At 53.4% G+C, this 25,629-nt stretch overlaps 11 protein-coding genes across 11 annotated transcripts; 5 read left to right on the forward strand and 6 right to left on the reverse strand.

The window, feature by feature from the left end:
* Nucleotides 1–384: 384 nt before the first annotated feature.
* AYL99_10224 (hypothetical protein) lies at nucleotides 385–2,795 on the forward strand (the record flags this gene model as incomplete). The annotated part of the gene is made up of 2 exons (XM_018841730.1): nucleotides 385–409; nucleotides 484–2,795. 2 exons carry the CDS (start codon nucleotides 385–387, stop codon nucleotides 2,793–2,795), a joined length of 2,337 nt encoding a protein of 778 aa, XP_018688618.1.
* A 999-nt stretch (nucleotides 2,796–3,794) lies between these two features.
* AYL99_10225 (ATP-dependent RNA helicase fal1) lies at nucleotides 3,795–5,111 on the forward strand (the record flags this gene model as incomplete). The annotated part of the gene is made up of 3 exons (XM_018841731.1): nucleotides 3,795–3,825; nucleotides 3,890–4,144; nucleotides 4,198–5,111. 3 exons carry the CDS (start codon nucleotides 3,795–3,797, stop codon nucleotides 5,109–5,111), a joined length of 1,200 nt encoding a protein of 399 aa, XP_018688619.1.
* Nucleotides 5,112–5,769: 658 nt separating this feature from the next.
* On the reverse strand, nucleotides 5,770–7,668 carry AYL99_10226 (hypothetical protein; the record flags this gene model as incomplete). Its single annotated transcript, XM_018841732.1, has 5 exons — nucleotides 5,770–6,245; nucleotides 6,302–6,342; nucleotides 6,451–7,343; nucleotides 7,406–7,488; nucleotides 7,566–7,668. 5 exons carry the CDS (start codon nucleotides 7,666–7,668, stop codon nucleotides 5,770–5,772), a joined length of 1,596 nt encoding a protein of 531 aa, XP_018688620.1.
* Nucleotides 7,669–8,663: 995 nt separating this feature from the next.
* Nucleotides 8,664–9,500, forward strand: AYL99_10227 (hypothetical protein; the record flags this gene model as incomplete). The annotated part of the gene is made up of 2 exons (XM_018841733.1): nucleotides 8,664–9,232; nucleotides 9,293–9,500. The coding sequence occupies 2 exons, from the start codon at nucleotides 8,664–8,666 to the stop codon at nucleotides 9,498–9,500; spliced, it is 777 nt and encodes a 258-aa protein (XP_018688621.1).
* A 102-nt stretch (nucleotides 9,501–9,602) lies between these two features.
* AYL99_10228 (hypothetical protein) lies at nucleotides 9,603–10,424 on the reverse strand (the record flags this gene model as incomplete). The annotated part of the gene is made up of 1 exon (XM_018841734.1): nucleotides 9,603–10,424. One exon carries the CDS (start codon nucleotides 10,422–10,424, stop codon nucleotides 9,603–9,605), a length of 822 nt encoding a protein of 273 aa, XP_018688622.1.
* Nucleotides 10,425–13,381: 2,957 nt separating this feature from the next.
* Nucleotides 13,382–14,477, forward strand: AYL99_10229 (hypothetical protein; the record flags this gene model as incomplete). The annotated part of the gene is made up of 4 exons (XM_018841735.1): nucleotides 13,382–13,795; nucleotides 13,854–13,942; nucleotides 14,000–14,164; nucleotides 14,225–14,477. 4 exons carry the CDS (start codon nucleotides 13,382–13,384, stop codon nucleotides 14,475–14,477), a joined length of 921 nt encoding a protein of 306 aa, XP_018688623.1.
* Nucleotides 14,478–14,872: 395 nt separating this feature from the next.
* Nucleotides 14,873–15,681, reverse strand: AYL99_10230 (hypothetical protein; the record flags this gene model as incomplete). The annotated part of the gene is made up of 2 exons (XM_018841736.1): nucleotides 14,873–15,591; nucleotides 15,645–15,681. The coding sequence occupies 2 exons, from the start codon at nucleotides 15,679–15,681 to the stop codon at nucleotides 14,873–14,875; spliced, it is 756 nt and encodes a 251-aa protein (XP_018688624.1).
* Nucleotides 15,682–16,201: 520 nt separating this feature from the next.
* Nucleotides 16,202–18,837, reverse strand: AYL99_10231 (hypothetical protein; the record flags this gene model as incomplete). The annotated part of the gene is made up of 4 exons (XM_018841737.1): nucleotides 16,202–16,829; nucleotides 16,881–17,611; nucleotides 17,669–18,706; nucleotides 18,796–18,837. The coding sequence occupies 4 exons, from the start codon at nucleotides 18,835–18,837 to the stop codon at nucleotides 16,202–16,204; spliced, it is 2,439 nt and encodes an 812-aa protein (XP_018688625.1).
* An 887-nt stretch (nucleotides 18,838–19,724) lies between these two features.
* Nucleotides 19,725–20,733, reverse strand: AYL99_10232 (hypothetical protein; the record flags this gene model as incomplete). The annotated part of the gene is made up of 5 exons (XM_018841738.1): nucleotides 19,725–19,923; nucleotides 19,977–20,200; nucleotides 20,254–20,335; nucleotides 20,388–20,465; nucleotides 20,516–20,733. 5 exons carry the CDS (start codon nucleotides 20,731–20,733, stop codon nucleotides 19,725–19,727), a joined length of 801 nt encoding a protein of 266 aa, XP_018688626.1.
* A 509-nt stretch (nucleotides 20,734–21,242) lies between these two features.
* On the forward strand, nucleotides 21,243–22,766 carry AYL99_10233 (hypothetical protein; the record flags this gene model as incomplete). Its single annotated transcript, XM_018841739.1, has 1 exon — nucleotides 21,243–22,766. One exon carries the CDS (start codon nucleotides 21,243–21,245, stop codon nucleotides 22,764–22,766), a length of 1,524 nt encoding a protein of 507 aa, XP_018688627.1.
* A 466-nt stretch (nucleotides 22,767–23,232) lies between these two features.
* AYL99_10234 (hypothetical protein) lies at nucleotides 23,233–24,201 on the reverse strand (the record flags this gene model as incomplete). The annotated part of the gene is made up of 1 exon (XM_018841740.1): nucleotides 23,233–24,201. One exon carries the CDS (start codon nucleotides 24,199–24,201, stop codon nucleotides 23,233–23,235), a length of 969 nt encoding a protein of 322 aa, XP_018688628.1.
* Nucleotides 24,202–25,629: the final 1,428 nt, after the last annotated feature.

Genomic DNA, 25,629 nt, shown 5'->3' on the forward strand with positions numbered 1-25,629 from the left:
TGCTTCCAATATGCTCTGTACCTTCTACCACAGCCAAAGGAGACTGTCCCATCACAACCAGAAGCTGATATTCCTAGTCCCTTCGCCTTGGCGACCTGAACTGATGTCTGCACAGTTAACGGTTAGCGCCGCTTTTGTGGTGTAGAGGGTGCGACAGAAAGATGGTTGTGAAGAAAATAACAACATAAATCTTCGTCGAAGCCCTTCTTCCTCTCACTTCCCTTCATCCTCTATCTCACCGTCGTCATTTCAACTCGTCGTGTTCTTTCAAGATCGTCGCAAAAGCTCTTCTAAACTTACCATACTGTCGCGCGACCATCACATACAGACCGCGACACTATCCCGACCACTTCTCCGATCTTGACCAAGTCAGCGCGTGTCAAGATGACTACTCCAAACCGATCCTCAGGTAAATTCTCTCTCAGACACGATTCGTCGATCAAGTTCTAGCCAAGTGATTTCTCTAACATCAAAATTTTTCAGGCCCACGACCTGATTCTCCTTCCTCTCCCTCTGAATCACATCAGCGTCGTCACAACTTTGCCCAGTTCTTCCTGCCTGGTGATCCTGGCTGGCCCTCTAGCCCGTCCAGCTCATCTTTCAGCTTAGACCTGCGTGCTCAGACAACTGAATCCATCAACGACTCTGGTTCTACCTCAGCACCTCAAAACTCACACCTTGCCACAGCTGATGCTAGCAACAACTCTGTCCCTGCTTCAGGATCTCAACATTCAGGCCTTTCCGCAGCTGATCCCAGTCACAATTTCATTTCTGCCTCACCACTTCAAAACTCGAACCTGTCAACAACTGATCCCAGTGACGATTTCGTGTCTGCTTCACCACCTCAAAATTCAAACCTTTCAACAGCTGATCCCAGTCACGAGTTTGTTTCTGCCTCAACACCTCAAAGCTCAGCCCTTTTCAAAGCTGATCCCAGCAACGATTTTGTTCCTACCTCAGCTTCTCAAAATTCAGACCTTTCCACAGCTGATCCTAGTAACGACTCTGTTCCTGCTTCAAGTTCCCAGAATTCAGACCTTTCTGCAACTGAGTCCAACAACGACACTGTTTCTGCCTCAGCATCTCAATACTCAACCCTTCCAACAGCTGACTCTAGCAACGACTCTGTTCTTGCTTCAGCATCTCACGATTCAAACTTCTCCACAACTGCAGCCCTCATCGAACCACCTCTTGGCCTTCGTCGTGTGCACGCAACCACAGACTTGAATTCCTTGCCAGAGTATCCTCGGGTCACGGGTTCTCCTGAACGTGATCTCAACTCTGCAATCGTCACATCACAAGGCGATTCACTTGATCCTCACAATCAAGCAAACAACGCATTCACTGTCACTTCAAGTTACTGGACCGACGAACCAAGTTGGGGTTTCGCGAACATCCCAGGTGTGGCAGTGAATTCTTCACCCGCGAACCGAGAGCGCGAAACCTCACCCAACACACAAAACTCTTCAACCTCTTCCAGCTCTGAAGACTCTCTCGACTCATCTGATGAAGAAGCTCTAAGCTCAGTGACAACATATGACAACTGCTTTCTATATCCATATTCAGATGAGATTGGCTTTGATCACCCAGACAACTCCCCAGAAGCTTGGGCTGCTTTCCAGCAAGAATTAGCGCAGCAGGGGATCCAAATCACAACTCCATATGATCGCAATTCCACTCCACCTCCTCAACCTTCACTCCTCCAACTGACAATTGAACGAATCATCCGTGAAGAGATCCTTGCCACCCCCTCAGCAACAGACAACAACGCATTCAACGGCCATGTGATTGAAGAACTTGACGACAGCAATCAAACCGCGTCAGATGATCCGACCAATTTGGAGACAAGCCAAACAAACAATTCCACAGAAGGACAATCTGCCGCACCTATCATTCCACCAGGTCTTTCGGAACTTGACCAACGTCTCATCCAAATTCCGTGGAACAGAGCTCCTGGCCTTCAGCCACGTCCACTTCTCGACTACGACTTTGAAGTGACTGCATCTCGACTTGTCAACGAAGGCAACGTCACTGTCGATCCTCCACGCATCGTCAATCCTCTCTTTCCGCGTCCTGGTCAGGTGGCCAACACAGTTCAAGCTCCACGTCCAAGTGACGGTGTCATGACCCGTCGCCTCCGTCACGAGGGCCATCGTGCCTTCACAACAACAACATCATCCATCCCAATCAACGAGGATGGGCCCCGTCGTGCTGTGACGGACTCCCAGGTCATGGGAGTCCCACAGTTGCGGCGGGTGGAGCGGTCGCCATCCCTGCGCTCCCTGGCCAGGAGCGAGGAGGCCGAGGCGAATGATGCCGACGCCTGGACGGATGCGTCTGAGGAGGGTGAGGATGAGGTTGGGGCTCCGGCCCAGGAGCAACGGCAAGCTCCTGAGGACCACTGGTCTTCAGGAGACGAGGAGATGGACGAAGGGCGCGTCAACCTTGACGAGGTTGACGCCCCGGTTGCGGAGCAACTCCGTGCCGGGCTCGCTCACTTGAGTGAGGCCCGTGTCGATATCGACGTCCTCGACGGCGATCTCCCTGTTGGCGCCTTCCGAGGCAACCCAGCGGCTATCCGTGCCCGCGCGGGTCTCGCCACTGCAGAGGGCGAGATCTTGGGCGCGGTTGGTCAGCTGTGGCGGTCCCTCGTGGAGGCGAGGGAGGTCGCCGTCGATGCCCAGGAGGGGATTCGACAGCTCCAAGACGAGGTTCGCCGCCTCACAACTGAGTACCTTGCAGCTCAGATCGAACTCGCTCTCGCAAGAGAGCAAGCTCGTGACGAGCAGCAGTGAGGCAGTTGTGAGTGCGGTGGCCTCGCTCTTGTGAGTGTGTCTGGTGGTGATGTTTTCTGGTGGTGTCCGTGGGCAGTTTCACGGGAGGGAAGGGAGGGGGAAGTGGGGGAGGGCGGCGCGACGGCTGCGGTGATGGTGCTCTTGAATGGCGCCGTGGGTTTGTGGTTGCCGGTGCCCTGAGGGGCTTTTAAGAGACGACGACAGTGTCTTTTTTTGCGTCTTTTGAGCACTACTGTGGTGCCAGTGCTCTTGTGCCCTAGGGGCTTAACAGAAATCAAAAAAATTGTTTTAAGTAGAGAACCTCCTTCCGCTCCATCATTCAAATCATCATCGCCGTGGCAATGGCTCGTTTGGTCGCCATCTCCAAAATTATCATCGCCTATTTGAGTGCCATGGAGTCATCCACCTCTAACTAACATGGTATACAACGGCATTGACGTTTAACTATAGTATCACTCTTCATGACAGCTGCGATATGAGCTGAATCCCTCCAGCACCATCGTTTCTGATACACGGGGAGCAAGAGAAACGAGATAGAGAAAGAAGAAAGGATAGGGTCTTGATTGAAGTGCTCTATTCCTCCAACAAATGCTATCGACAGGATGTTGCAGAGGACGAGGAACTGAGTCAGTGCGAAGTGACAGGCGATTGAGAGCGAGACCACCCATCTCATCTCAGAGAAGTGGCAAGGGAGGCCTCGTTGTCATTGAGTTTCAAAGAAATCGAAACTGAATCGGGGACACATGAAGCATGCTGTCGAACATGCTGTTGAATGTAGTCTACTTCGTGCAGAACCACTCATGGGAAAGAAACATGGGGATATATGGGGAAGACGACCATATGGTGGCGGGACAGACAAAGGTGATTGGTTGGTCACACGGCTGCCAAGGGGCCTTTCTTCCAAGTTGAATTTCTTCCGCCACCCACCAAGAGACAGAACGGTCAACTCACGACAACATTACTTGAAAATCACACATACTTATTCCAACAGATATCAAAATGGCCGAAGGTATCGACAGAAATGCAGATGGTATGTCCGACCTCCCTCAACGAACAACGCGATCGAGATCTAGCGGACTGACATGGACAAACAGAGCGAATGGAGTTTTCGACTTCGAAAGAAGTCACGGTCGCCCCAACCTTTGAGGACATGCACCTCAAGGAAAATCTCCTTCGTGGCATTTATGCGTATGGCTATGAATCTCCCTCAGCAGTCCAGTCTAGGGCCATCGTGCAGATTTGCAAAGGACGAGACACCATTGCGCAGGCGCAATCAGGCACTGGCAAAACCGCGACCTTTGCGATCAGCATTCTTCAAATCATCGAGACATCCGTCCGCGAGACACAAGGTATGACTGGAAACCCATTGTGCGCTGTGACTTGACTAAGGATGAAATTCCAGCTCTTGTTTTGTCCCCGACGCGCGAATTAGCAACACAGATTCAAAGCGTCATCATGGCCCTCGGAGATTACATGAATGTGCAGTGCCATGCGTGTATCGGAGGCACCAATGTTGGTGAAGACATTAGAAAACTCGATTACGGACAACATGTGGTGTCGGGTACACCTGGGCGAGTGGCAGATATGATCAGGAGAAGGAACCTCCGCACACGACACATCAAGATGCTGGTGCTGGACGAAGCAGATGAACTCCTCAACCGCGGTTTCAGAGAACAGATCTACGACGTCTACCGCTACCTGCCTCCCGCCACGCAAGTCGTGGTTGTCTCTGCCACCCTTCCCTACGATGTGTTGGACATGACCACGAAATTCATGACCGACCCCGTCCGCATCCTGGTCAAGCGTGATGAGCTCACACTCGAAGGCCTCAAGCAGTATTTCATTGCTGTCGAAAAGGAGGAATGGAAATTTGACACACTGTGCGATCTCTATGACACTCTCACCATCACACAGGCTGTGATCTTCTGCAACACCCGCCGCAAGGTCGACTGGCTCACCGACAAGATGCGAGAGGCAAATTTCACAGTCAGCAGTATGCACGGCGAGATGCCTCAGAAGGAACGGGACAGCATCATGTCCGATTTCAGGCAGGGCAACAGTCGGGTCCTCATCAGCACTGACGTCTGGGCTCGCGGGATCGATGTTCAGCAGGTCAGTCTGGTCATCAACTACGACCTGCCCAGCAATCGCGAGAATTACATCCACAGAATCGGGCGCAGCGGGAGATTCGGCCGCAAGGGTGTGGCCATCAACTTCGTCACCAGTGAGGACGTCCGCATCCTGCGGGATATCGAGCTGTACTACTCGACGCAGATTGACGAGATGCCCATGAACGTCGCCGATCTATTGACTTAGGAGCGCTTTTTACCCGGCTTGTCGTGCCACAGAAACAAGAACTATCGAACCGGATCGGCTCTGTGGAGACTTGCATCTCTCGCCGGATGTATCTTGTATCGCGACGACCTCGTCGTCGCTCCGCCACCTCTTCGCCCGTCTATCACACTTGAATCCACTCATACGCCTCACGGCTCGACGTATCTTGGCGCATCGTATTGGCTTAGAAGGGATCTAACCGGCTGGCGGGATTTGCATCATCGAGGGAGCACTCCTTCTGAATGGGAATACGGCTCAATTTGCGGCAGCAGCGTTGCAGTGACCTCCGACTCTGGGTCCAGTCGAACGAGCTACGACTTGAGTTTTGCGGAAGCAGACAGTTGAAAGAAAGCCAGCTTGCTGTCTCTTTCAAGGTTCTCTCTTTCCGGGTATCAGGTACTTTGAGGATGGAAAAGGGCTGGAGCCAAAAAGGTACGGTGTTTTCTTGCTCTGCTAGCAGCAGAATAACAGCTGAGACCGTTGCAGAATGTATCATATCCTTATCGACGGAAAATGACTTGTAATATCTGATCCCGTCGTCATGCTCGTTATCGAATGCGCTCAGACCTTCCAGGTATTTCCCATCCCCCAGCGCCCTTGGGGCCACCCAATCAAACCCCAACCCCTGTTTCCACTGACCCTAGTTATCGAACGCTGAAAACACATCCCGCTTGGCCTCTTGATATTCCTTCAGGATAGTGTCTCGTCTTGCCTCCGATCTTACCTTGACCTCCAAAGCATAGGGCTTCGCACACACCAGGAATCCTTCACTGTATCCCGTTGTCGGGTCGGTGTCGGGAATGATTAGCTTTCCATCCTTGTCCTTCCCAGGCGCAAATTCAAACGCCCACAACAGCTTTGAGATGGCAATGAATAGATTCCTCTCCGCAAGATGGATGCCTGGACACAGACGCCTACCGGAGCCGTAGCCATAGTGGTCCCTATCGTCTGGGTTGACTGCTTGAGCCAGTTCCGAAGCAAGCGCTGTGACGCCCTTGTAATGGTCTGGATCGAAGGTGTCTGGATCGGGAAATCTCTTCTGGTCGTGGTGCATGCCCCAGGCATTGATGAAAATCACAGAACCTTTGGGGATTTTGTACCCATCAATCCAGTCATCTGCAGTATCAGATCAGTCGGTGATGACAGCCGTCTTTTCGAGTGGATTCTCGTACCTTCATCCACCGCATGGGGAAAGGCCAAAGGCACCACTGGTCTGGACTCCTTGTTAGTATGAAGCAGCTAGATGGGGTGGATGGAAAACGGAAAAATGGAAAAAATGAAATATGCATGCGACTCCAATCCGGCTTTTGGGAAAACCCACCTCCACCTCATAGCTTCCTTCACCGTTGCAGCCACATAGGGCAGCTGCGCATAGTCTGCCCACACGGGAGATCGATCCTCGCCCATCACACTGTCGATTTCTGACTGCGCTTTCCTCATGACCTCTGGCCACTTGGTGAACGCTTGTATGGCCGCGATAACAATGCTCGAAGACGTATCACTTGCTCCTTCCATCATTGTGCCTCCCAGGAAATAGAGTTGATGGCGGCTCAATTCGAGCTTCTCCTTCTGGTCGAGGACTCTGTCCATGAATGAGTACTTGCTCCCCACGGCTTGCCTGCGCTTCTCAAGACCTGTCAACATATCGTTATACAGATCATTCATGGCCTTTCCCACGTCTTTGGCTCGCGAGCGCCAGTTTCCAAACAGCCGTTCCGGAACGTAATGGAGGAAGGGGAAGATGTCGACGGGAGGGGTGTTGCCCGGTTCCATGACCACGGACCAATTCTCCATCAGGTCGTAGAGGCGTTTCATGTGTGGGGTGTCCACTGTGGGAGACCTCACGCCCCAGATGGTGGCGCATGCGATGCTGTTGGTATAGCGCTTGGGGTGGTCCATGTGCTGATCGGGTCGCTCCAGGAAATCTTTCAACAGTTGACTCGCCTCAGCTTGCTGCAGGGGTAAATGGTCCCGCATCACGATTGATTCCATGAAGTGCTGATGAATCACTTTTCTATACCTTTGCCAAGTTTTTCCATAGTGTGCGATCAGGACATGGTCGCCGCCCGTAATCAGATTGTGTGAGACGTAGCTGTGAGGTCGGTCACTATAGATGTTTGATTTCTTGTCGATTAGTTGTTTCACCAGCTGACGAGAAGTGAGGACGACGGCGGTTCCGGGGCCGAGTTTGAGGGAGAAGATGCCGCCATATGTCTGTGTAACCCGTTAGAAAAGTGGTCTCGGAGGGGGAGCAACTTGCGGCGGTGTATACGTACCTTGGCCCATTCTGTGAAAGTCAGGTAAGAACCTTTGGTCGGGATTTGATGAATGTTTCCGATAAAGGGTGCGGTGGGCGGGCCTATTGACGCCAGATCGATGAGTACACGACTTGCAACACCTGACCTGTTGCTCACGATTGGCTCTGAGTCCACATACCAGGGGGCAAGCCTTTTTCGCGTCGTCCGATGAAGAGAAAGGCATATAGTAGAAATGCGACGAGCACACCGCCGAGTGCTGGGAGGACAGTTCCTGGAGCCATGGCCGAAATGGGTGCGAGACAGCACAAAGTCAAGCAGGAGAATAGCTAGCTTTTGACTGGGAGGAGGATGGCGCCTTCCCCAGTAGCAGCTGATTTTGGCTTTGCAAACCCACGTCTAAGGAAAGAGATGGGTTGGGAAGGAGGGACCGTGACTGGATATTTATACGCTTCATCACTCAGTCTCCTTCAAAGAACCTCTTTGGGGACAGTAAGGTACACACCATGCTTCGTAGAACACCAGGCGGATCGGCGGTCTAGCTCGCGGTGGCCGGGGGCATTTCCTATGCTAATATCAATTTGGATAACTACGAGGTACAGTATACTGTACTTCATACCTACCTGACCACCGCCCACGCTTGCACTGTTCATCCCCCACAATCTTCAACCCGCTCCCCACAACCTCCGACGTGTCAACGTCCCACCACCAAAGTTCACACATACTCTTCCCCTTTCGGAGGCCCCGCCCAGAGGAGTGTCCACGAATGGCGATCTAGCTTCTTACTAAATATCAACCAGGACCACGACCGCTTTTGTTCTAGCTCCGGCCGTTTCAACGGAATAACCCCATGCCACCCCGAATTGATGCTGATATCATCCGAGGCGACGGGGTAGGTGCATAAAGCTTCGCTAGTCCTCCAGGGGTTTGGGACACGGAGACTGCCCTATACTTCATACTTCGTGCACGACTCGGGAGGCTGACTGACCGACTGTAGGTAATCAGTTTGGAATCCTGCTAGCTCGAGCTGAGCACAAGGCTGAGATACAGCTTCGGCAGCGACGCTCATGCCGCTTATGCGGAGAAATCAAAAACTCCGTTGGAGGGACGGACGGATGGACCTCGGCTGGCGACCCCCTCATGAAACTTATCAGACGAGAAGTCCCTGATGTTCTGGAGTATATAATCTATATATGTTCCGGTCAAACGACAATATCAGATTTTCTCAGGAGCTTTTACACGAACAGTATAAGCTTATAACACTTTCAACCGGGAAACAATGGCTCAGCTCCAAGGGAAAGTCATCGCTCTCACTGGCGCGGCCTCGGGAATTGGCGCAGCCACGGCCCTAGAATGTGCTGCGCGAGGAGCAGCAGGGCTGTCGCTGTGTGACATCAATGAGGACGCCTTGAAAAAGGTGGTGGACCAGATACGGGCAAAGGGCGTCAAAGTGACAGGAAGACGAGTGGACGTCGCCGACTCGGACCAGGTCGATGCCTGGATCGCAGACACAGTCAAGGAGTTTGGCAGGTTGGACGGCGCCGCCAACATTGCGGGCGTTGAGACGAAGCCGGGCGGCAAGGTCTTTGCCAACATCGTCGACATCACCAACGACCACTGGGACTTTATCCTGAAAATCAACCTCACTGGTCTCTTTTACTGCCTCCGTGCCGAGCTCCGCGCCATGGACCGGGGCGCCTCGATCCTCAACGTCGCCAGTTTGGCCGGCGTCATGGGCCGCCCTGGCATCGGCGCCTACTCGGTCAGCAAACACGGCGTGGTCGGCCTGACGAGGACAGCGGCCAAAGAAGTCGGCCCGCGTGGCATCAGAGTCAATGCTCTTGCCCCGTAAGCGTTACCCCTTCTCTATTCCGATTCCACGAGGCTAACTGTCGTTACTTTGAAAAGTGGTCCTATAGAGACACCCATGCTGGAGAGGTTACTTACCGACGGTGGTTCGTCAGATCGCCCCGTCACAAACACCTACAAGACCTTGCCTCTCCAGCGACTGGGAACTGCCCAAGACATGGCAAAGACCATCTGTTTCGCCCTGAGCGACGATTCGAGCTACACTACGGGCGCCACATTCTCTGCAGACGGCGGTGTCGCCTGCTAGATAGAAAAAGAACCCCTAGACCCTCTTCTCGGCATGTAGCTTCTTCTTATTCTTCTCTCCCTTGATGGTTTTGTCTCTGCGGCTTTGTATACCCGAAGCGTCCTACCCCTGGATCTCGAGCACAGCGCCGCCATTCGCCGGGACGTTGTTCCGGTTGATCCACCTGCTCTCCTCGCTCGCCAGAAAGCCGACGATGGCCGCGATGTCCTCGACCTCGCCCATCCTCTTCTCTGCGGTGTTCCTGCTCACCAGATCCGGGATGTATCTGTCCGGTAGAATGCCCTGCTCGAGGGGAATCTTCAGCAAGTCCGTCATCACCGGGCCCACCGACACCGAGTTGATGGTAATGCCGTGCCGGGCCGCGAAGATCAGAGCGAGGCTCCGTGTGAAGCTGTCCAGGGCGGCCTTGGACGCGCCGTAGCACACCGCGGGGTCCGCATTCGGCGTCTTGGACGCGGTGCTGCCGACCATGATGACGCGACCGCTTTGCGGCAGATGGGGCAACGCTGTCAGAAAAAGCTGCACGGGAGCCCACGCGTTGCCCATCATGAGGTTGTCGAAGAGTTCCTTGGTCACTGTGACGGTGGGCGCCACAATGCTTGGGTTAACATAGGCCGCATTGCACACGATGATGTCGACGGTTCGCGTCGAGAGGTCCTGGAGCACCTTGGACACCAGGTCGGATGCGAAAGTCGGTGAGAGGACATCCGCCCGTATGGCGGTGACCGTGATATCTGGGTCAATTTTGCCAATTGCCGCCAGAGTCTCGTTTGCGGCAGACGAGTCCCCGGCATAAGTGATGGCGATCTTGGAAACGCCTCTTGCCGCGAAATGGATCGCAATGCCGCGGCCGATGCCTCGCGACCCGCCCGTGACCAAAGCGACTTTCCCAGCCAGAGGCGCAGGAATTGTATTTATCGACATTTCGAATATGTACGCGGGGTCGATAGAACCACTCGTTTAGCTAGAGTTCTCTCTGTGTTGGCGACGAGAGGAGCCGCAGATGGCTTAGGCTGTTTACCTTCTGGTCATTTATACTCCAAAGTTAGGGCATGATAAGCGTGAGAGCACTTGATACTGGTTTCTGGCGCCCGTTCACGTTTTGCTCGAGTTGGATCAAGTCAGAGGACCCGCGCATGTAAGACTTTGCGATGCCAAGGGAGACAGGTAGAAGATGGTGAAGTTGAACCCCAACGGATAGGCTGAAATTGGGGAGACCACGATCAAAGAGTAGTAACGATATAGATATAATGGCCCATGACACAGGGCGCTGTAGAACAGCCACTAGCCATACACACCCATTGTATTAGACGGAGAATGCAGAGTCTCTAATCAGACGACCTCCAACTCTAACCCATCTTGGCTGTATTCGGAGTCCCTCTTTGTGGATAATAATCACTGCTCAGTGGGAAGGAGGATCGGAGGATTCATTTTTGCTAGCGAGCTCTCATTTCTTTGAAACACGGGTGTAGTCTGGCATGTAGATGACAAACAAGGGACGTAATAAAAATGAACCAAGTGCTGCTCACAGGTGACAGCTTGATGGATGGACGAACCGATGTCGACTCTGTCCTCACGGTGTAAACACTACCCGCAACTTGAACGTTGGAGTGTCAGATAGCTGACATCTTCGCTTCTTTGATCAAGGTAGTTACATGGCTCGATGGGCCTGGGAAGTACGAGTATGGAGTATTGCTTCGTAGCCTTTGAAGGGGTCCGCCCTGTTCCACCACCCCAACTAATCCCAAAACTAGTTTTTACTGCCCGACTCCGTAGTAAAGCACTAGGAAGAGCCGTGAAAATCCCCGATCAAGACGTTTGTTGCGTTTGAGCGATCTCCAAAAGAGAGATGGTCTGCTTCATGCAAAGACACCCCCAGGGTGTCACGCTGCGAAAACATCTCATAGGAATTAGGCAGGACTTCGTTACCCAGAGATCGAGCTGCCGCACGTCAGACACAGGGGCAATCATAATATTCCTCATTTCAACCAGTATCTTGCAAGGTGATCTGAGAGCTGCGGCTAGCCACATGCATGGACTTCGATGAATTACTCGGCTCCCTGCAAGACAAGGGGTTTGACACTTTGTTGTGCAGGAGTTCACTGGGCTGGATAAGAGTGGACCAAGATCTGACGGGTGCTCCCAAGATATTCATTTAGCCTCCTCGATTCAGCCTGGCTTCGAACTTGGAGTGAGTGTGTGGTTTGATATTGGTGCTGGGCTCTTTATTCAGAGCCTTACGCCCGTCTCTGCCCCAAGCTGGTACGCTGGCTACGCCATGAGACCGAAGGAGTTAGTGCCTTTCCTAGAGGGGCATGACGCACGGAAGCTAGTGATAAGCTTAACACGACGTCTCCACGCATGCCAAGGCAATGAGGGGTAGAGCAGCCCGAAGAGCGCTGTATATCTTGGGTCAGGGAGATAACAACGGTATTAATCATACCTGCACCATCCCGCGCAAAGGCTACGGCATTCAAACCTTCTTTCAGCGCAGTTGAGCAGCTCACTCGGCCACATCAACACCCTGAGCACCATGAACCGTATCTACCCTCGCGCTCTACTGCACCACAAGACCCTCCCCTCGTCCCTTATTGGCGCGCAAACTCGTCGTTGCTTCCATCCAGAGCCACGATCCTTTCAGAACAGCGCCCATGGCACCCATCGATTTATCTATCGATGGACCATTCAAGCGATCGGTACTCCTTTTGCGGTTGCATACCTCTGTGAACGGCTTTCGGAGCGGAGTGACGGCGAGAGCAGCTTCAAACTGAGGCTCCCCGAGATTGATACAGGACTTCTGACTGAGCCGATACGGGTGAAGAGCCAGGTTTGGGGACAAATGCGGGTAGATTGATTGATGGATTCACTGTGAATGGGTGAGCTGTGTACATAAGTCGGAGCGCAGCTTCAATCCAGTCTACCTCCGGGGTGGTTGGCAGCTGTATATTATGGACCTCACGCAGGCAGCACATTATTCATGATCAATGAATTGCACAGCCGTGGCACGGGGTAGGGATTGTTTTTTCATCTTTGATAGAAGCTCGAAATTCCCACAACTCATCGCAGGCTTGGAAACAACCCAACGAGGGATGCCACGTCAATACCTCTTGATCATCTTACTTGCATCAGATATGGATGAATGCGACAACCTGAAAAATGATCAGAGAGTGAGTCTCCTCTGGAGGCGTCTGATGCCGTCATGTTTTCGACAGAGGCGAGTTGCCCCGGCCACTCGGACAGTCTGGAAGTTGAGCCTCGCACTTCCTGCCTTATGGGAACCGGACAAACCAGCAGAGCGATGCTCGATGTCAGGTATCTTCCTATCAAGCTCCTTCTCCTTCTGTCTGCCCTGACTATCTCTGTTTGCTTTACTTTCAAGTACCCTCTTGTCCTGAGGCCTTGGGCATGACTGGTTGAAACGTCAAGCCCTTTCATTCCCAGGACGGACTGTTCCAAGGAGACTAGAAGTTACTGACCTGAGGCCCTTTCCCCGTGTCTCGCCACTGGCGTTCCTGTCCACGTACTATGTGGGGTAAGCAGGGGATGGCTCTGGAAAACAAACCATCGTTTCTGCAGCTCGAGGCTAGCTCGTTGTGGCATACGCCCCCGCTCAGACCTCCGGCGGGTGCTCCGTTGCATTCTCGCCGACCTACAACCTCAAAAAATTACGCGGTCCATAGCAACAGGCCCTGGCCTAGCCAGCACTGCTGGTATCGACAATTCGTCGGATGATGGAGTTTGGAAGGACTTTCTCCTCCGCGAGGAGGCGGGGTATAAATGGTGATCAAGCAACAACGGCCGTTGCACAAATACCGCCGCGAGCAATTGAGACATAGATTTGCAGAAGTCCAGATTCTCCTACAAGTTACCAGACCACAGCCATGCCGCGCGAAGACATCGAGTTCAAAACGCAGGACGGCGTGACTCTACGGGGGTGGCTGTACACGCCGTCCGTGCCGGCACCTTCCAGCGGACTGCCGTGCATCGTCATGTGCCACGGCTTCGGCGCCGTGAAGGAGATGGGCATCGACGCGTTCGCCGAGCGCTTTACCACGCGCATCCCCGTCTGCGCCCTCGTCTATGACAACCGCAACCTCGGCGCCAGTGACGGCCTGCCCCGACAAGAAGTCATCCCGGCCCTGCAGTGCTCCGATTACAGTGATGCCATCACCTACGCGCAGTCCAGACCTGAGGTCGATCCGAAACGAGTCGCCGTCTGGGGCACGAGCTACAGTGGTGCGCATGTGCTTTCGGTGGCGGCGGTCGATCGTCGAGTGAAAGCCGTCATTAGCCAGGTAAGTTACTTACCTTCTGCTCTGCTGTATTTTCTCTCCCTAACAGGTACCGTTTCAGGTCATGGTCGCGGACGGGTGGGATAATTTTCACCGTCTCGTGCGCAACGACTTAGTCAAGGACATGGAGGCCATGTTTGAGAAAGGCAAGTAACAGCTGCTGTCAATCAGCCCCATCCGGACCGACTCTTGACGTCCAACAGACAGACAGGGTCGTGCGAGGGGCGAGCCGCCCATGACCATTCAAAGCGTATCGGCGAACCCCGACAAGGAGCTCTGCGTCCTGCCCACGCCCGACAGCTGGGAGTACGTGTCGACCTGGATCAAGAAGCTCCCCAGCGTGGACGCCAAGAACGAGGTGACGGTGCGCAGGTATGACATGCAAAAGTATAAGCAATACGGGTTGGTATAGAACTGACTTCGACGGTCCAGTATGGAAGCCTTCCGCGCGTACAACGCCTCGGGCTACATCCACCACATCTCCCCGACGCCGTTGCTCATGGTCATCGCCGACAAGGACGAGCTGACGCCCACGGATATCGCCATCGAGGCGTACTCGCGAGCCCGCGAGCCCAAGGACATCTTCATCTTCCCCGGCGGGCACTATGCGGGGTACTTTGGCGAGGCCTTTGACAAGAACACGGCCGTCCAGATTGAGTTCTGGAAGAAGTGGTTGCTCGTATAGTGAAGAGTTCGAGTCCTCTCTCTGTGCATTCGCGATGAGCTGCGGCTTTTTCCGTCGATTACATAGTAGCCCTTTTTCATACCGAAAAGATCCATCTCAATGACTCAGGGCATTCGATTTTCAAGTCTGGTCAGATTTTGTTCATTCCTTGTAAGCGAGGCAGCTGATTCTGCCATGGCAATGGCCCAGTGACTGCATCTCGATCATCTTCCACTTTCTGCCCTCCAAGACCGGTCCCCGAGCCTCTCAATGTACATGGCATTTCATACCAGCAGGATACCTGAGCAGGCTCTCTGCCGCTACGGGCTCTCCAAAAACCGGATAAGGGACAAGAAGAGGTTGAGATGTGCTTTTCCGAATGTTAAATCTACCTAACGCAGGAAGTCTGCTAACTACTAGGAGATAGCGCGCCCTCCGTCGACTTCTAGATTGGTGCCGGTGACAAAGCTCGACTCGTCACTCGCGTAATACACGACGGCATTGGCCACGTCGACGGGATCTGTCAGCCTCCCCAGGGGCACATTGCCGACAAACTTGGCCCTGTTCTCCGGTGTGTCCTCGGTGCCTGTAAAACTTGACCATAGTCCGGTGGCAGACAGGAGGGGGAGGACGCCGTTGAATCGAATCTTGCTTGATGCATATTCTGCCGCAAGGCCCTTCGTCGCATTGAACGCGGCACCCTTCGAAGCATTGTACCACACCAAACCGCCACGGGGCCTGAGTGCGCCGATAGAAGCAATGTTCACCACACTTCCGCCTTGCCCTCGGTCGATCATGGCCTGGACTACCGTCGGCACAGACCAGAAGATCGACCGGACATTGACATCGAAACACCTGTCGTATTCGTCCGGTGTCACTTGTAGTGTTGGCTTGTTCTGGTATGATGTGCCCGCGTTGTTGACAAGAATGTCGATTTGGCCGAAGAGAGCTTTGGTTTCCTTGACCAGCTTTTCCCAGTCGCTGAGTAGTGTGACATTCGTCTGGACAAATTTCAGGTTGTCATGCAGGGCTGCTACCTTTTGACCAGCGTCGATATTGAGATCTGCCACGACGACTCTCGCGCCCTCTTCAGCAAAACGAAGCGCTATGGCTTTTCCGAATCCACTGGCGGCCCCTACTCCCAGAGTCAATATTCTTGGGCACCAGCCTAGTCGAAGAGAGTCATACCAGTGACAATAGCCGTTTTACCTTCAAGTCTGCCCATGTTGAAAAGACCTTTGAGGACAACCAGCGACGTCTTTCTGCTGCCACGCCGTGACAGCCGATGCTCTGGGTCATGCTATTAGTAGATGGCACAGTCGACGGACCCTTATTGTGACTCTCTGATAATAGGATGGAAGCAGGCTGTATTGCGGCGCCTCCGATCAGGCTTCCCCGTCAATTGGCGGAAAGCGGGGGCGTTGATCCCATCGCTTAGCTCTCCCCACAGAAAGTAGCTCTGTAGGCTTGTGAATTGTACAATCCTGTCATGAGATTGCTTCAGAGAAGGTCCTCGGTGGAAGGGATGCGTTGATCCATAGCGATCCATGGGACAAAACGGAAGTTTGAGGATTGAAGTAGTGTGCCTGGTGCTGTTACCAATCTACCCAGGCATGGACTTGCAGAAACAGTGGCCAGTAACCTCTTGGATAATCCCACATCTTTGAAGTCTGCACTGTGCTCACAGAGCTGGACAGCGAGGAGCTGAAAGACCATCACCTTGAGTTTCTCTCCAACTTCCTGGTTCAGGTGAAACTCTCCAACGTCTTGTAGAATTTAAGCGAAAGGCCCCAGAGGTTCAACTTTTCGATCGTTTTGAGGGCGCTGCATTTGATGCGCGTATAGTTCCTCTCGTCTTCAACATCATCAGCGCCATCTAGCGAAGCACGAACCTGGCCCTTGTTAATCCACAGTTCTACCACACCGTTCTCGGACGCATTCCGAGACCATGGTAAGCGGTCAAGCCTGACAGAGCCATCGCCACTTTGGCTTTCGTTGTGAGGGTGGGGTTTCATGATGGGGGTTTTGACAGGATAAGCATCACCGCCTCTGTCACTCGAGGTAAGGTTTTTCCGCATCTTGGGCCCAAACTTGACAAATGCCAGGATGTACGCGTATGCGTCGAAAACCCTGAATGTCTCGCAGGGCGTGTACACCGTACACTCTCGTGAGATGGCTATGATTGATGCAGCATGGTACGCGAGCCGTCTCGCATGAATCGCATCGCTGGCAAATACCATCTGCAATCTGGCCTTGACCATATCAAGCTCCATCTCGTTCGAGTTGGCTAAATTCTGGAAGACATGTATAACCATTTCCATGATTTCTCGATGATTGTTCAGGCTGGCGTGATGACTTATGAGACATGTAATGCTGATCGATTTTGTCAGCATGTTGATGTCAGCCCTTTGTATTTGAACTTACTTCATGTGGACGAGGTCATCAGGGCGAGATGGTTGAGTTGCCGAGTCATGCAGTACCTTCAGACTTTGTAACAGCGATCTTCTGAGAGGCTTCTGAGATTCGGTAAGGGAGTCAGGGGCAAGCAGGTTGGATATTGAATTGTCCACCTCTTTCAAGTCCCAGAGCAGCCGGCATATAGTATGTGCACAGCAACGCTTCCACCACGTTGCCAACTTATCAGGAATGGGTTTGCCATTCAGAAGATCCCGCAGCACAGGCCGAAACGGGGAACCGTGGAGACTATTCTCGGTAAGCAGCGCCATTGATGCCCACGCCCTAGTAGAATGAGCTTCCCAAAGACACTCGTTGCAAGGCAGCCTGTCTGGGAGTTCTTGGAGGCTCACCACACCCCGTTTTGTGGTTAAGCATGATAGACTGTTGTCGTATTCGAAAAGGCACCACGCAAGCCTCTTTGCCATCTCGGTAGTTCGCCATTGTAACCATGCAGCTTCTAGTCGCGAGCTGTCTTCAAGATCGAGTTCCGCAAGCTCAGGGACTCGGAGATTCCATGGGTCGGTACCATTCCTAGATCGGTACACACCAGTCCTCCTGAGACTTAACACCAGGATTCCACGGAAATTGTCTGCGCTCTCATGGACTGACGGTACTCCAACACCCAAGCCATATACTTGGTGCAGCATGGACGCAGTGACAAAATCGATGTTTTGATAGCTATCAGGTCCGAGCCGGTACTACTCCACAGGATTGGTCAGCCGTGACTCGGGAGGATCCCAGGGCATGGTGCTTACAGCCTTATTCAAATGTCGGGAACATATCTCAGCTAGGAGGCTTGATTCTTCATCTAGTCCTCTCTTCTTGTGATAGCTTGTAGAGCCCAGGCAGGCCAATGCTGCAATTAGATAGGTAGGGCACGTTGAGATGTCCCATGTCGGCTTATGCATGACCGGTAAGTTGGGGTGAAACTCTGCGAAATAAATATTAACCAGTTTTTCAAGATGCCGTACTGCGGCGCTGAATTGCGGAATACTGATATCTGACGGTAGCCTCATCTTGGAGAGAACGGCGCTGACGCTTTCGAGGAGATTCGGGGTAGAAGTCGGCGGGTTCTGAATAGGTCTCCTCTCGAGGTATGAGGAAACGTTCGACCGCTGATCCACAGGAACTGGTGGAGAGAGACCATGTACTGAGGACATGGGTATCGTCGATTGCCCTTCCACCACTGGAAGCTGTTGAGTCTCTTGCTGCCTGGGTCGAGCAGGTGAGTTACCTGATTGCCACGAAGGATCTAGTTGTGGCAGCGCCGCTTGGATCGAGGAACCTTGATCAAGGCCTAGCCAGTCTATTCCCCACGGCGCAAAAGAATCCCAATCGAAATCTTGGAGCCTAAAATCCAGTTGTCTCGCAGGAGTGAGCGGTTGTTCCATCAAGAGGTCATGAGGCTGCAAGTCAGTCAATGTCGAGTCAAATTGATAGACTTCTCCTTGTGCTTGAGGCTCGGATGGGGATCTTGACAGTCGAAAAGTGCGGCTTGCATGCTCAAATTCTGACGTTTGGTATTGTGTATCACGCAATGGCATGATTTGTTGGTTCATTGAAAACTGATCAGGCCGCACCGCCACATCGATTGCCACATTGGCAACACCCAGGTCAATGCTCCTGCTGGCGGAGCGCTCTCGACCCACGAGCAGACCGGGCCCATCAATATATTCATCGGCGGTGGTTCTCGACGTGTCTGTACCAGCGGGCGATAGCGGTACTGCCTCCCGATCACGCTGTCCCGATTTAGACGGTTGTATCGAATCTGCAACCTGTTCTGGTGGATATTTCTGAAAACTGCAGAGTATACCTCTTGTCAAGCAGGCTTCACAAGGCGTTGACCGAGAGCATCTGAGCTTTTGTCGAATACAATTCTCACATGACGTCCTTCGGCCGCCGGTATGTTTGTTGGAAATGCCATGGATCATGCGATCATGGCGCAGAAGAATATCTTTTCGAGCAAACGATTTGCCACATCTTTCGCATTGGAAATTATGGATTTGGGGCCCTCTGGATGTCGAGGACATTAGTACATCCCGAAGCCGGATTGAAAGATGGGAGAACTTGCTGTGTGTGAACCCGTTGATGTCGCTGCAAGTGTGTCTGCCTGGTCACTGTCACGCCGCAGATACTGCACTCGAAGCCTTTCTTGCCCCGGACGGTCAGTCAGCACCGAATGCCAGTCGATCGTGAAAGAAAGGTCGCACCGAACCCTGCTCGCGTCCAGCCATGTGTGCAGCCTAAGGAGTTCAGCACGAACCAGTCCAAGAAGTCGGTTCTCTGGATTGAGGAACTCCCAGCCGGGACATAGCCCTGCAAAGGGAGATTCCTTGAGTTAGGGAAATGGGTTATGGTCCGCGATATTGAGACAAAGTTCCAATAAGGAGATTGGGACAATGGTTGTCGGGATAGCTCTCTGTTAATAAATCGAATTAGGTCGCTGGCCGCTGTCGCTTGGCTCATATTTCAAGAACCCGGAGGTGCGGAGAAGCGATGGCCTGAGCTGCGCTATAGGCGACGTAGGTGTGCACAAAGTGATTCTTGGGTGCTCTCAGTGGCTGGAATAGCACCAGCTGGTGCCCGAGGTAGGGGGTGCTTACAGGCTGTTAGGCTGGCTTAGGGGTTGGCTCTTGTCCAGACTATTATGTTCTTCCGCCCCTGGTGGGGTGCGTGGGGGCTTTCCCTAGAGTGGCTCCCCCTCACTGCACATTTTGTCACCCGAAAAATCAAAAGACACAGCTTCAGTCGACCCAAGAGCGAATTTACTTGTATATATCTGTGGAATCTCTCCACGCCTCAAACCTCGTTCTATTGACATCCGGACCCGCCATCAATGTTAAAGTCATTGCCTGTCACAAAGCTACTCGCTTCGCTCATCAGGTATACTATTGCTCCCCCCAACTCTTCTGGCAGTGCCATTCGGTTCAGTATGTTGCTCTTTGCGAATCGCTCTTCCTGAGTCGGGTCCTTCTCCATGACCGACCGGAGCATCTTGGTCAGGAATGGCCTGTCTCTAGGTTAGCAGGGCTTAGGACTGCGTGAAGAGATGGTCATCCATACCCAGGACTGATACTGTTCATGCGAATATTGTGCTTGGCTAGTTCTCCAGCAGCTTGTTTCACCAGGCCGATGACTGCATGTTTCGAGCAAACATACGCCGTGGCAGTCTGGGGAGCCAGTCCTCTGTGTCCGGCTGTCGAGGATATGCAGATGATGTTACCGCCCGTCTTCTGCTTGATCATATGCTCGGCGCATATTTGCGCCGCCGAAAAAGTACCTATCAGCTGTGCCTCGTGATCAGCAACCTTCTCCTTCACATGTTCTTGGAGAGTCTCACGTTCACCGCGTACGAATCTCTCAAATCCTGAGGAGTATGCTCCATAAAAGGTTTATTTGTCATGATACCAGCGGCTGTGATGCTATATTGACCATGAGTTCGATCTTGAGCGTGCAAAGGCGAATTCGACTTACCAGCCATCAATTGAACCGAACTGCTTCGCGGCGAGATCGATAGTCTGCCTCAGCATCTCGTGGTCTCGGACATCGCATCTGTGGCCGTCAGATCAACAAGCAAAAGATGCAGAAGCCATCAAGCTTACTTATGGTAGACGGCTTTGACATTGAACGTTGAAAGTTCCTCAAACTCCTCGTCAGGCTCGTCATGGATGTCGATTGCTACAATATTCGCACCGACTTCAGCCAGCGACCTCGCGAAACTGAGTCCCAGTCCTCGTCCACCTCCAGTCACGACCACCGTCTTATTCGTCAACAGGAATTTTTGCAGGACCGGTTTTGGCGGCACTTGAACGCTTCCCATGCTGGAGAAGATGCTGTCCTCCCAGACTCTTCGTGGACAACCAAGGTTTGACCGCTTGACCTTGGACGTTGATGAATCTGTCCCTTTCTGAACCGGGAGACTCCAACGTCTTTCAACTCCTCGACTTTGGTCACAGTATCTTCATCCGCCACATTCTTCTCCAAAGTAACACATATTGCGGGTGTCCGGCGGGGTCTCCGTCGAGCTACACCGTGAACGAACCCGTCCACCCCCTTATTCCCCGCAATGCAATTCAATGTGGGTGTTATCTTAATCGACTCTGCAGTTTCTCTTCCGGGGTAATGTGGAGGGTACCCACGCGGGCTGAGCCTTGCAGGCCAGTGACACCGGAGCTCCGGGCAAGGTCTACAGGACTCGAGACACGACGGCCTAAGGTATCTCGCTAAGATAAAGACAAGTTGAGAGACCAGCTCTGCCCTGGTCATTGCTTCGGTCCAACATTCACCATTGTTCACTGAAGTTGTGCACCACCTTCCCCATTGACAATCATGGGCTCTTTCAACGTCGGTCTCTTCCCTTCTTTGAAGGGCTATCCTCTCCAAATCTCCATCATGTTCACTTCCGCCATGGCTTTCCTCCTATTTGGGTACGACCAGGGCGTCCTGGGCGGTCTCATCACCACGCCCGAGCTGCTTGGCGGGCTCGGAGTGTCGCCCAATGATGCCAACCTCCAGGGAACCATCGTCGCCATTTACGACATTGGTTGCTTCGTCGGCTCAGCCATCTGTGCTGTGGTCGGACACAAACTGGGTCGTCGCATCTACATCGCCATTGGGTCCCTCCTGCTCATTCTTGGAGCCGGCTTGCAGGCCGGTGCGCACGGAACCGGAACCCTCATTGGAGGCAGAGTCGTAGGCGGCATCGGCATGGGATTCACCACGGCCGCCGTCCCCGTCTGCGTCGCCGAGTGCTCGCAGCCCCATGTGCGTGGCGGATTGGTCACCACGCAGATCTCGATTGTGATTTTTGGCATCGTGATAGCCTACTGGCTGGACTACGGGACGATCGCGAACCTGTCTGGCCAGATTGTGTGGCGATTCCCACTTGCGTTTCAGGCAGCGTTTTGCGTGCTGTGTTTGCTAGGTCTTCCTTTCCTCCCCGAGTCTCCTCGGTATTTGTACTCTCATGGCTATCTCGAAGACGCAGATCAGATTGTCGCCCGGATATATTCAGTCCCAGATCATCACCCTACTGTCGTCAACGTGCGAAGGGAGACCTTGGAAGCTCTCGCCGCGGAGAAAGAGTACAAGATTCGTTGGGCAGACATATTCTGGGACACGTCCAACTTGAACACGGCCTGGCGTGTGTGGCAGGGTGTAATCATCATGGTGCTCCAGCAAATGGGCGGCCCAAATCTCATGGGATACTATTCCACGCTCCTGTTCACACGCAGTCTCGGCATGAGCGAACACCAGGCGGCTTTGGCCTCAGGAGGATCGTCCATGGTCATGTGGGGGGGCACCATCTTTTGTGCTGTCACCGTGGACCGGCTCGGTCGCCGCACGCTGTTCCTCGTGGGTGGCTTGACGCAGTTGATCATGATGGTGCTGTACACGACGGGCTTGGGTGTTGCCAGCACGACCACCCTGCGCATGTCGACGGTATGCATCTTCCTGTACAACTTCTTTTTCGGGGCCAGCTGGTGCAGCGTGCCATTCACGTACATCCCGGAGATCCTGCCTCTGCACGCCCGCGCCTTCGGCACGGCCATTGCCGTTGGCGTCGAGTGGCTCATGACCTTTATCATCGTCAAGGTCGGGCCCATTGGCATCTCGAACACCGGCTGGAAATTTTACCTCCTGTTCTGCGTCGGCCTCTCGCTGCAGGTCTTGTTTGCGCTGTTCTGCATCAAGGAGACCAAAGGCATTCCTCTCGAGGAGGTCGACGCGCTCTTCGCCAAGAAATCGACTCGGAATGATCTTCGTGCCCGCTTGACAGGGACCATGCCCGAAGCCAAGAGCTCTCATGTGGTGGAGGTCGAGATGGAGGAGCACGAGAAGAGCGCTGTCTAGGGAGGGCAGCAGTGCGGACAGTGGGAAAAAGCAAAATATTGCGATTCCGTCCGACAGGAGTGGCCATGTCTTGGGGCCTTGAGAGTGTTGAATGAAGTGGCATGACTATCTGCCGAGTATTGCCTCTCCGTCTGTGGAACTATTTTTTATCTTTCGTGGCTCAGTCACAAGCATGTCCATACATAAAAGCCCATGCGAATCTATATTACCAGGCATTCAGCTACCTTGCACAACTTGGCTACTTGCGATAAGCCAGGCAAGGAGGGATCAAGCAATTGATGGATACTCAAGATTTGTCATTTTATCATTAGTATAAGCTTTCTAAACGACCGATCACGACGCTCGTTTTGATGATATTACTTTCTTGTACTGCTATAAGATGATCCGCCCAACACACCCTTGTGGGAAAAGGCTTGTCTTCTTTTCACTTCGCTTACAGCTTCCCCACAGCAGCTCAATGACGTCCCTAGAGATTCTTCTTCAGGAAGTCCAACACGATGCCTGACATCTCCGCCAAGTTGGTCTCCAGCAGGAAGTGGCCCGCGTTCAGCAACACCACCTCGGCGTTGGGCAGGTCCTTCTTGAAGGCCTTGGCGCCGGGCGGGACGAAGACGATGTCGTTCTCCCCCCACGCGGCCAGCAGCTTGGGCTGCTGCTGGCGGAAATACGCCTGGAACTGCGGGTACAGCGGCACGTTGGAGCGGTAGTCGGTCAGCAGGTCGATCTGGATGTCCCTGTTGCCGATTTGCTCGTTGATCAGGGAGTAGTCCAGCCAGTACGACTCGGGCTCGATGTGCTCCGGGTGGGCGCTGCCGATGGTGTACTGGGACATGATGCCGGCCAGCGTCAGCGCGGTGGTGTTGATCGGGGTGGCCGCGGCCTGGAACTGGGCGGGCGTGGTGGCGTTCCAGAGGGCGAAGATTGGGGGCCAGAAGGTAGCCCCAAACCCTTCGATGTAGGCGTTGGCGTTCTGCGAGATAAAGGCGAGGATGGCCTGGGGCCGTTGTAGGGCGAGCCGGAACCCGATAGGCCCGCCGTAGTCGTGCATGTAGGGGACGAAGGCCGTGATATTCTTCGCGTCGAGGAACGACGCCACCGTCTCCGTCAGCGCCTCGAAGCTGTACGTGTAGTTCAGCGAGTCGGGCACCACCGTAAACCCGAAGCCTGGGTAGTCTGGAGCAATGACGTGGTAGTTGTGCGCCGCCAGGATGGGGATGAAGTTTCGGAACTGGTGGGACGAGGACGGGAAGCCGTGCAGAAGCAGGAGGGTCGTGCCGTTGGGAGGGCCGGCCTCTCGGTAGAACATCTGGATGCCGTCGGGCAGAGTAATGTTGCTCACAGTGTACGGCAGCCCATTTGGTGTCTGCTGGCTTAGTGTGAGGATGGGGAAGAGGCAGAGAAGCTGCGAGAGCTTCGAAAGCATGCCTTTGACCATGGTGGACAAGCTCCTCGGTATTTCTGACGGTGCACGAAAGAGTCTTCAATGGTCAGCTGCCACACCTTGCTGGTAATTGACCGCTGGTCTTTCTTCTCATGTGGAGGTGCCGGTGACTGCATTATATAGCACTCTGTCTGGTCCCGAGCTTGCGGTCAAGGTACACGACGTCTTTGTAAAAGTCGGATGGGGCAAGTCATGATCGCGAATGAGGGTATGTACCATGTCATCACACCCTAACAGGACGCCGTACCTCGCAGCAGACAAGAAGTCGAGAGACCGGTTTCGTCCATACCAAGACTGTCCGCCCGGTTGTGGTTGGTCCCTATTGGCAGGCCAACAGCGGGGTTTCCTAAGGTGGAAGGTCTCTTGGTCTCCATGTGGCGCGGGCTCCCGACGAAACCCCTGAAAAAGGAAGCCTCGCCTGATGACTAAATGCCGTTCCCACCGCTCGTTCAGCGGGCTTTGATGCGTCAACACGCAGTAGCCACAGTGTCATACAGATATCCGGGATCCAGTTCGTGAATTGGGGACATGAATTGAAATGGCTGTCCCGTCCAATGAGAGGAGGAAGAACTACAGCGGGTGGACGGAACACGGGGAACGAATGCATATTGGCAAAGCTCAGCCAGTGTTTGGCATCGAGGGCACGAGGGTTGGCGGACTGAGGGACCAGGTAAGTGCACGGAGATCTCGGAATATCATAGTGCAAAGACCTCACAAATCCTGTGGATTCCATGAAATGGTGGGTTTGTAACAAGACTCTCTGTATAATGTCTTCAGCGATGCGTGCTATCCGCTTGCTGACTCATGAATTGAATTCCACACAAAGCCCAATTGCCGCCAAAAAGGCGTCATTCCGCTGAGGTCCTGTTGCTCTAACGGGCTTGTCTGTGGCCGTAGGATCCCTCCCTCATCAATCCTTCCACCACTTCACGGGGGGAAGAAACGAACCAATACACGGTGTTTCCGAGGGTAGGATTTCCGGCAGACCATACCGACGGCGCTCCCATCGGAACCGATTGATGGATGCCAGCAACAATATTCCTGGCCAATGTGGATCGTTCGCTGTGGGACTTTGTGTCGGCGTTGTTCCCAAGACGAGCGTATAGAATGAGACGTTAGCTGAGCTCGCCAATAAGCTCAAGAAAAGCTGACCGTGGGTTCGTGGTAAGTCAGAAAATAGGGACCGAAAGCAATCCTGATAGTAACAGAGCTCAGGTGACCAGAGGATACCTGCCTCTTTCCAGCCACTGGAGATTCCGGAGTGCCAGCAATGGCGATGGTGAAGAAGGAGTGGACTCCACGATCGATGTGGATGCCGGTCTTCAATACCCAATATCCAATAGCGTGTGCCAACAGTCCGATCATGTCCGACGAATAAATGATTAGAAGGAGGTCACAGAGAACGTCCATCTCGGATCTGGT

Source organism: Fonsecaea erecta (genome assembly GCF_001651985.1).
Source record: "Fonsecaea erecta strain CBS 125763 chromosome Unknown Scaff11, whole genome shotgun sequence".
NCBI classification, from domain to species: domain Eukaryota; kingdom Fungi; phylum Ascomycota; class Eurotiomycetes; order Chaetothyriales; family Herpotrichiellaceae; genus Fonsecaea; species Fonsecaea erecta.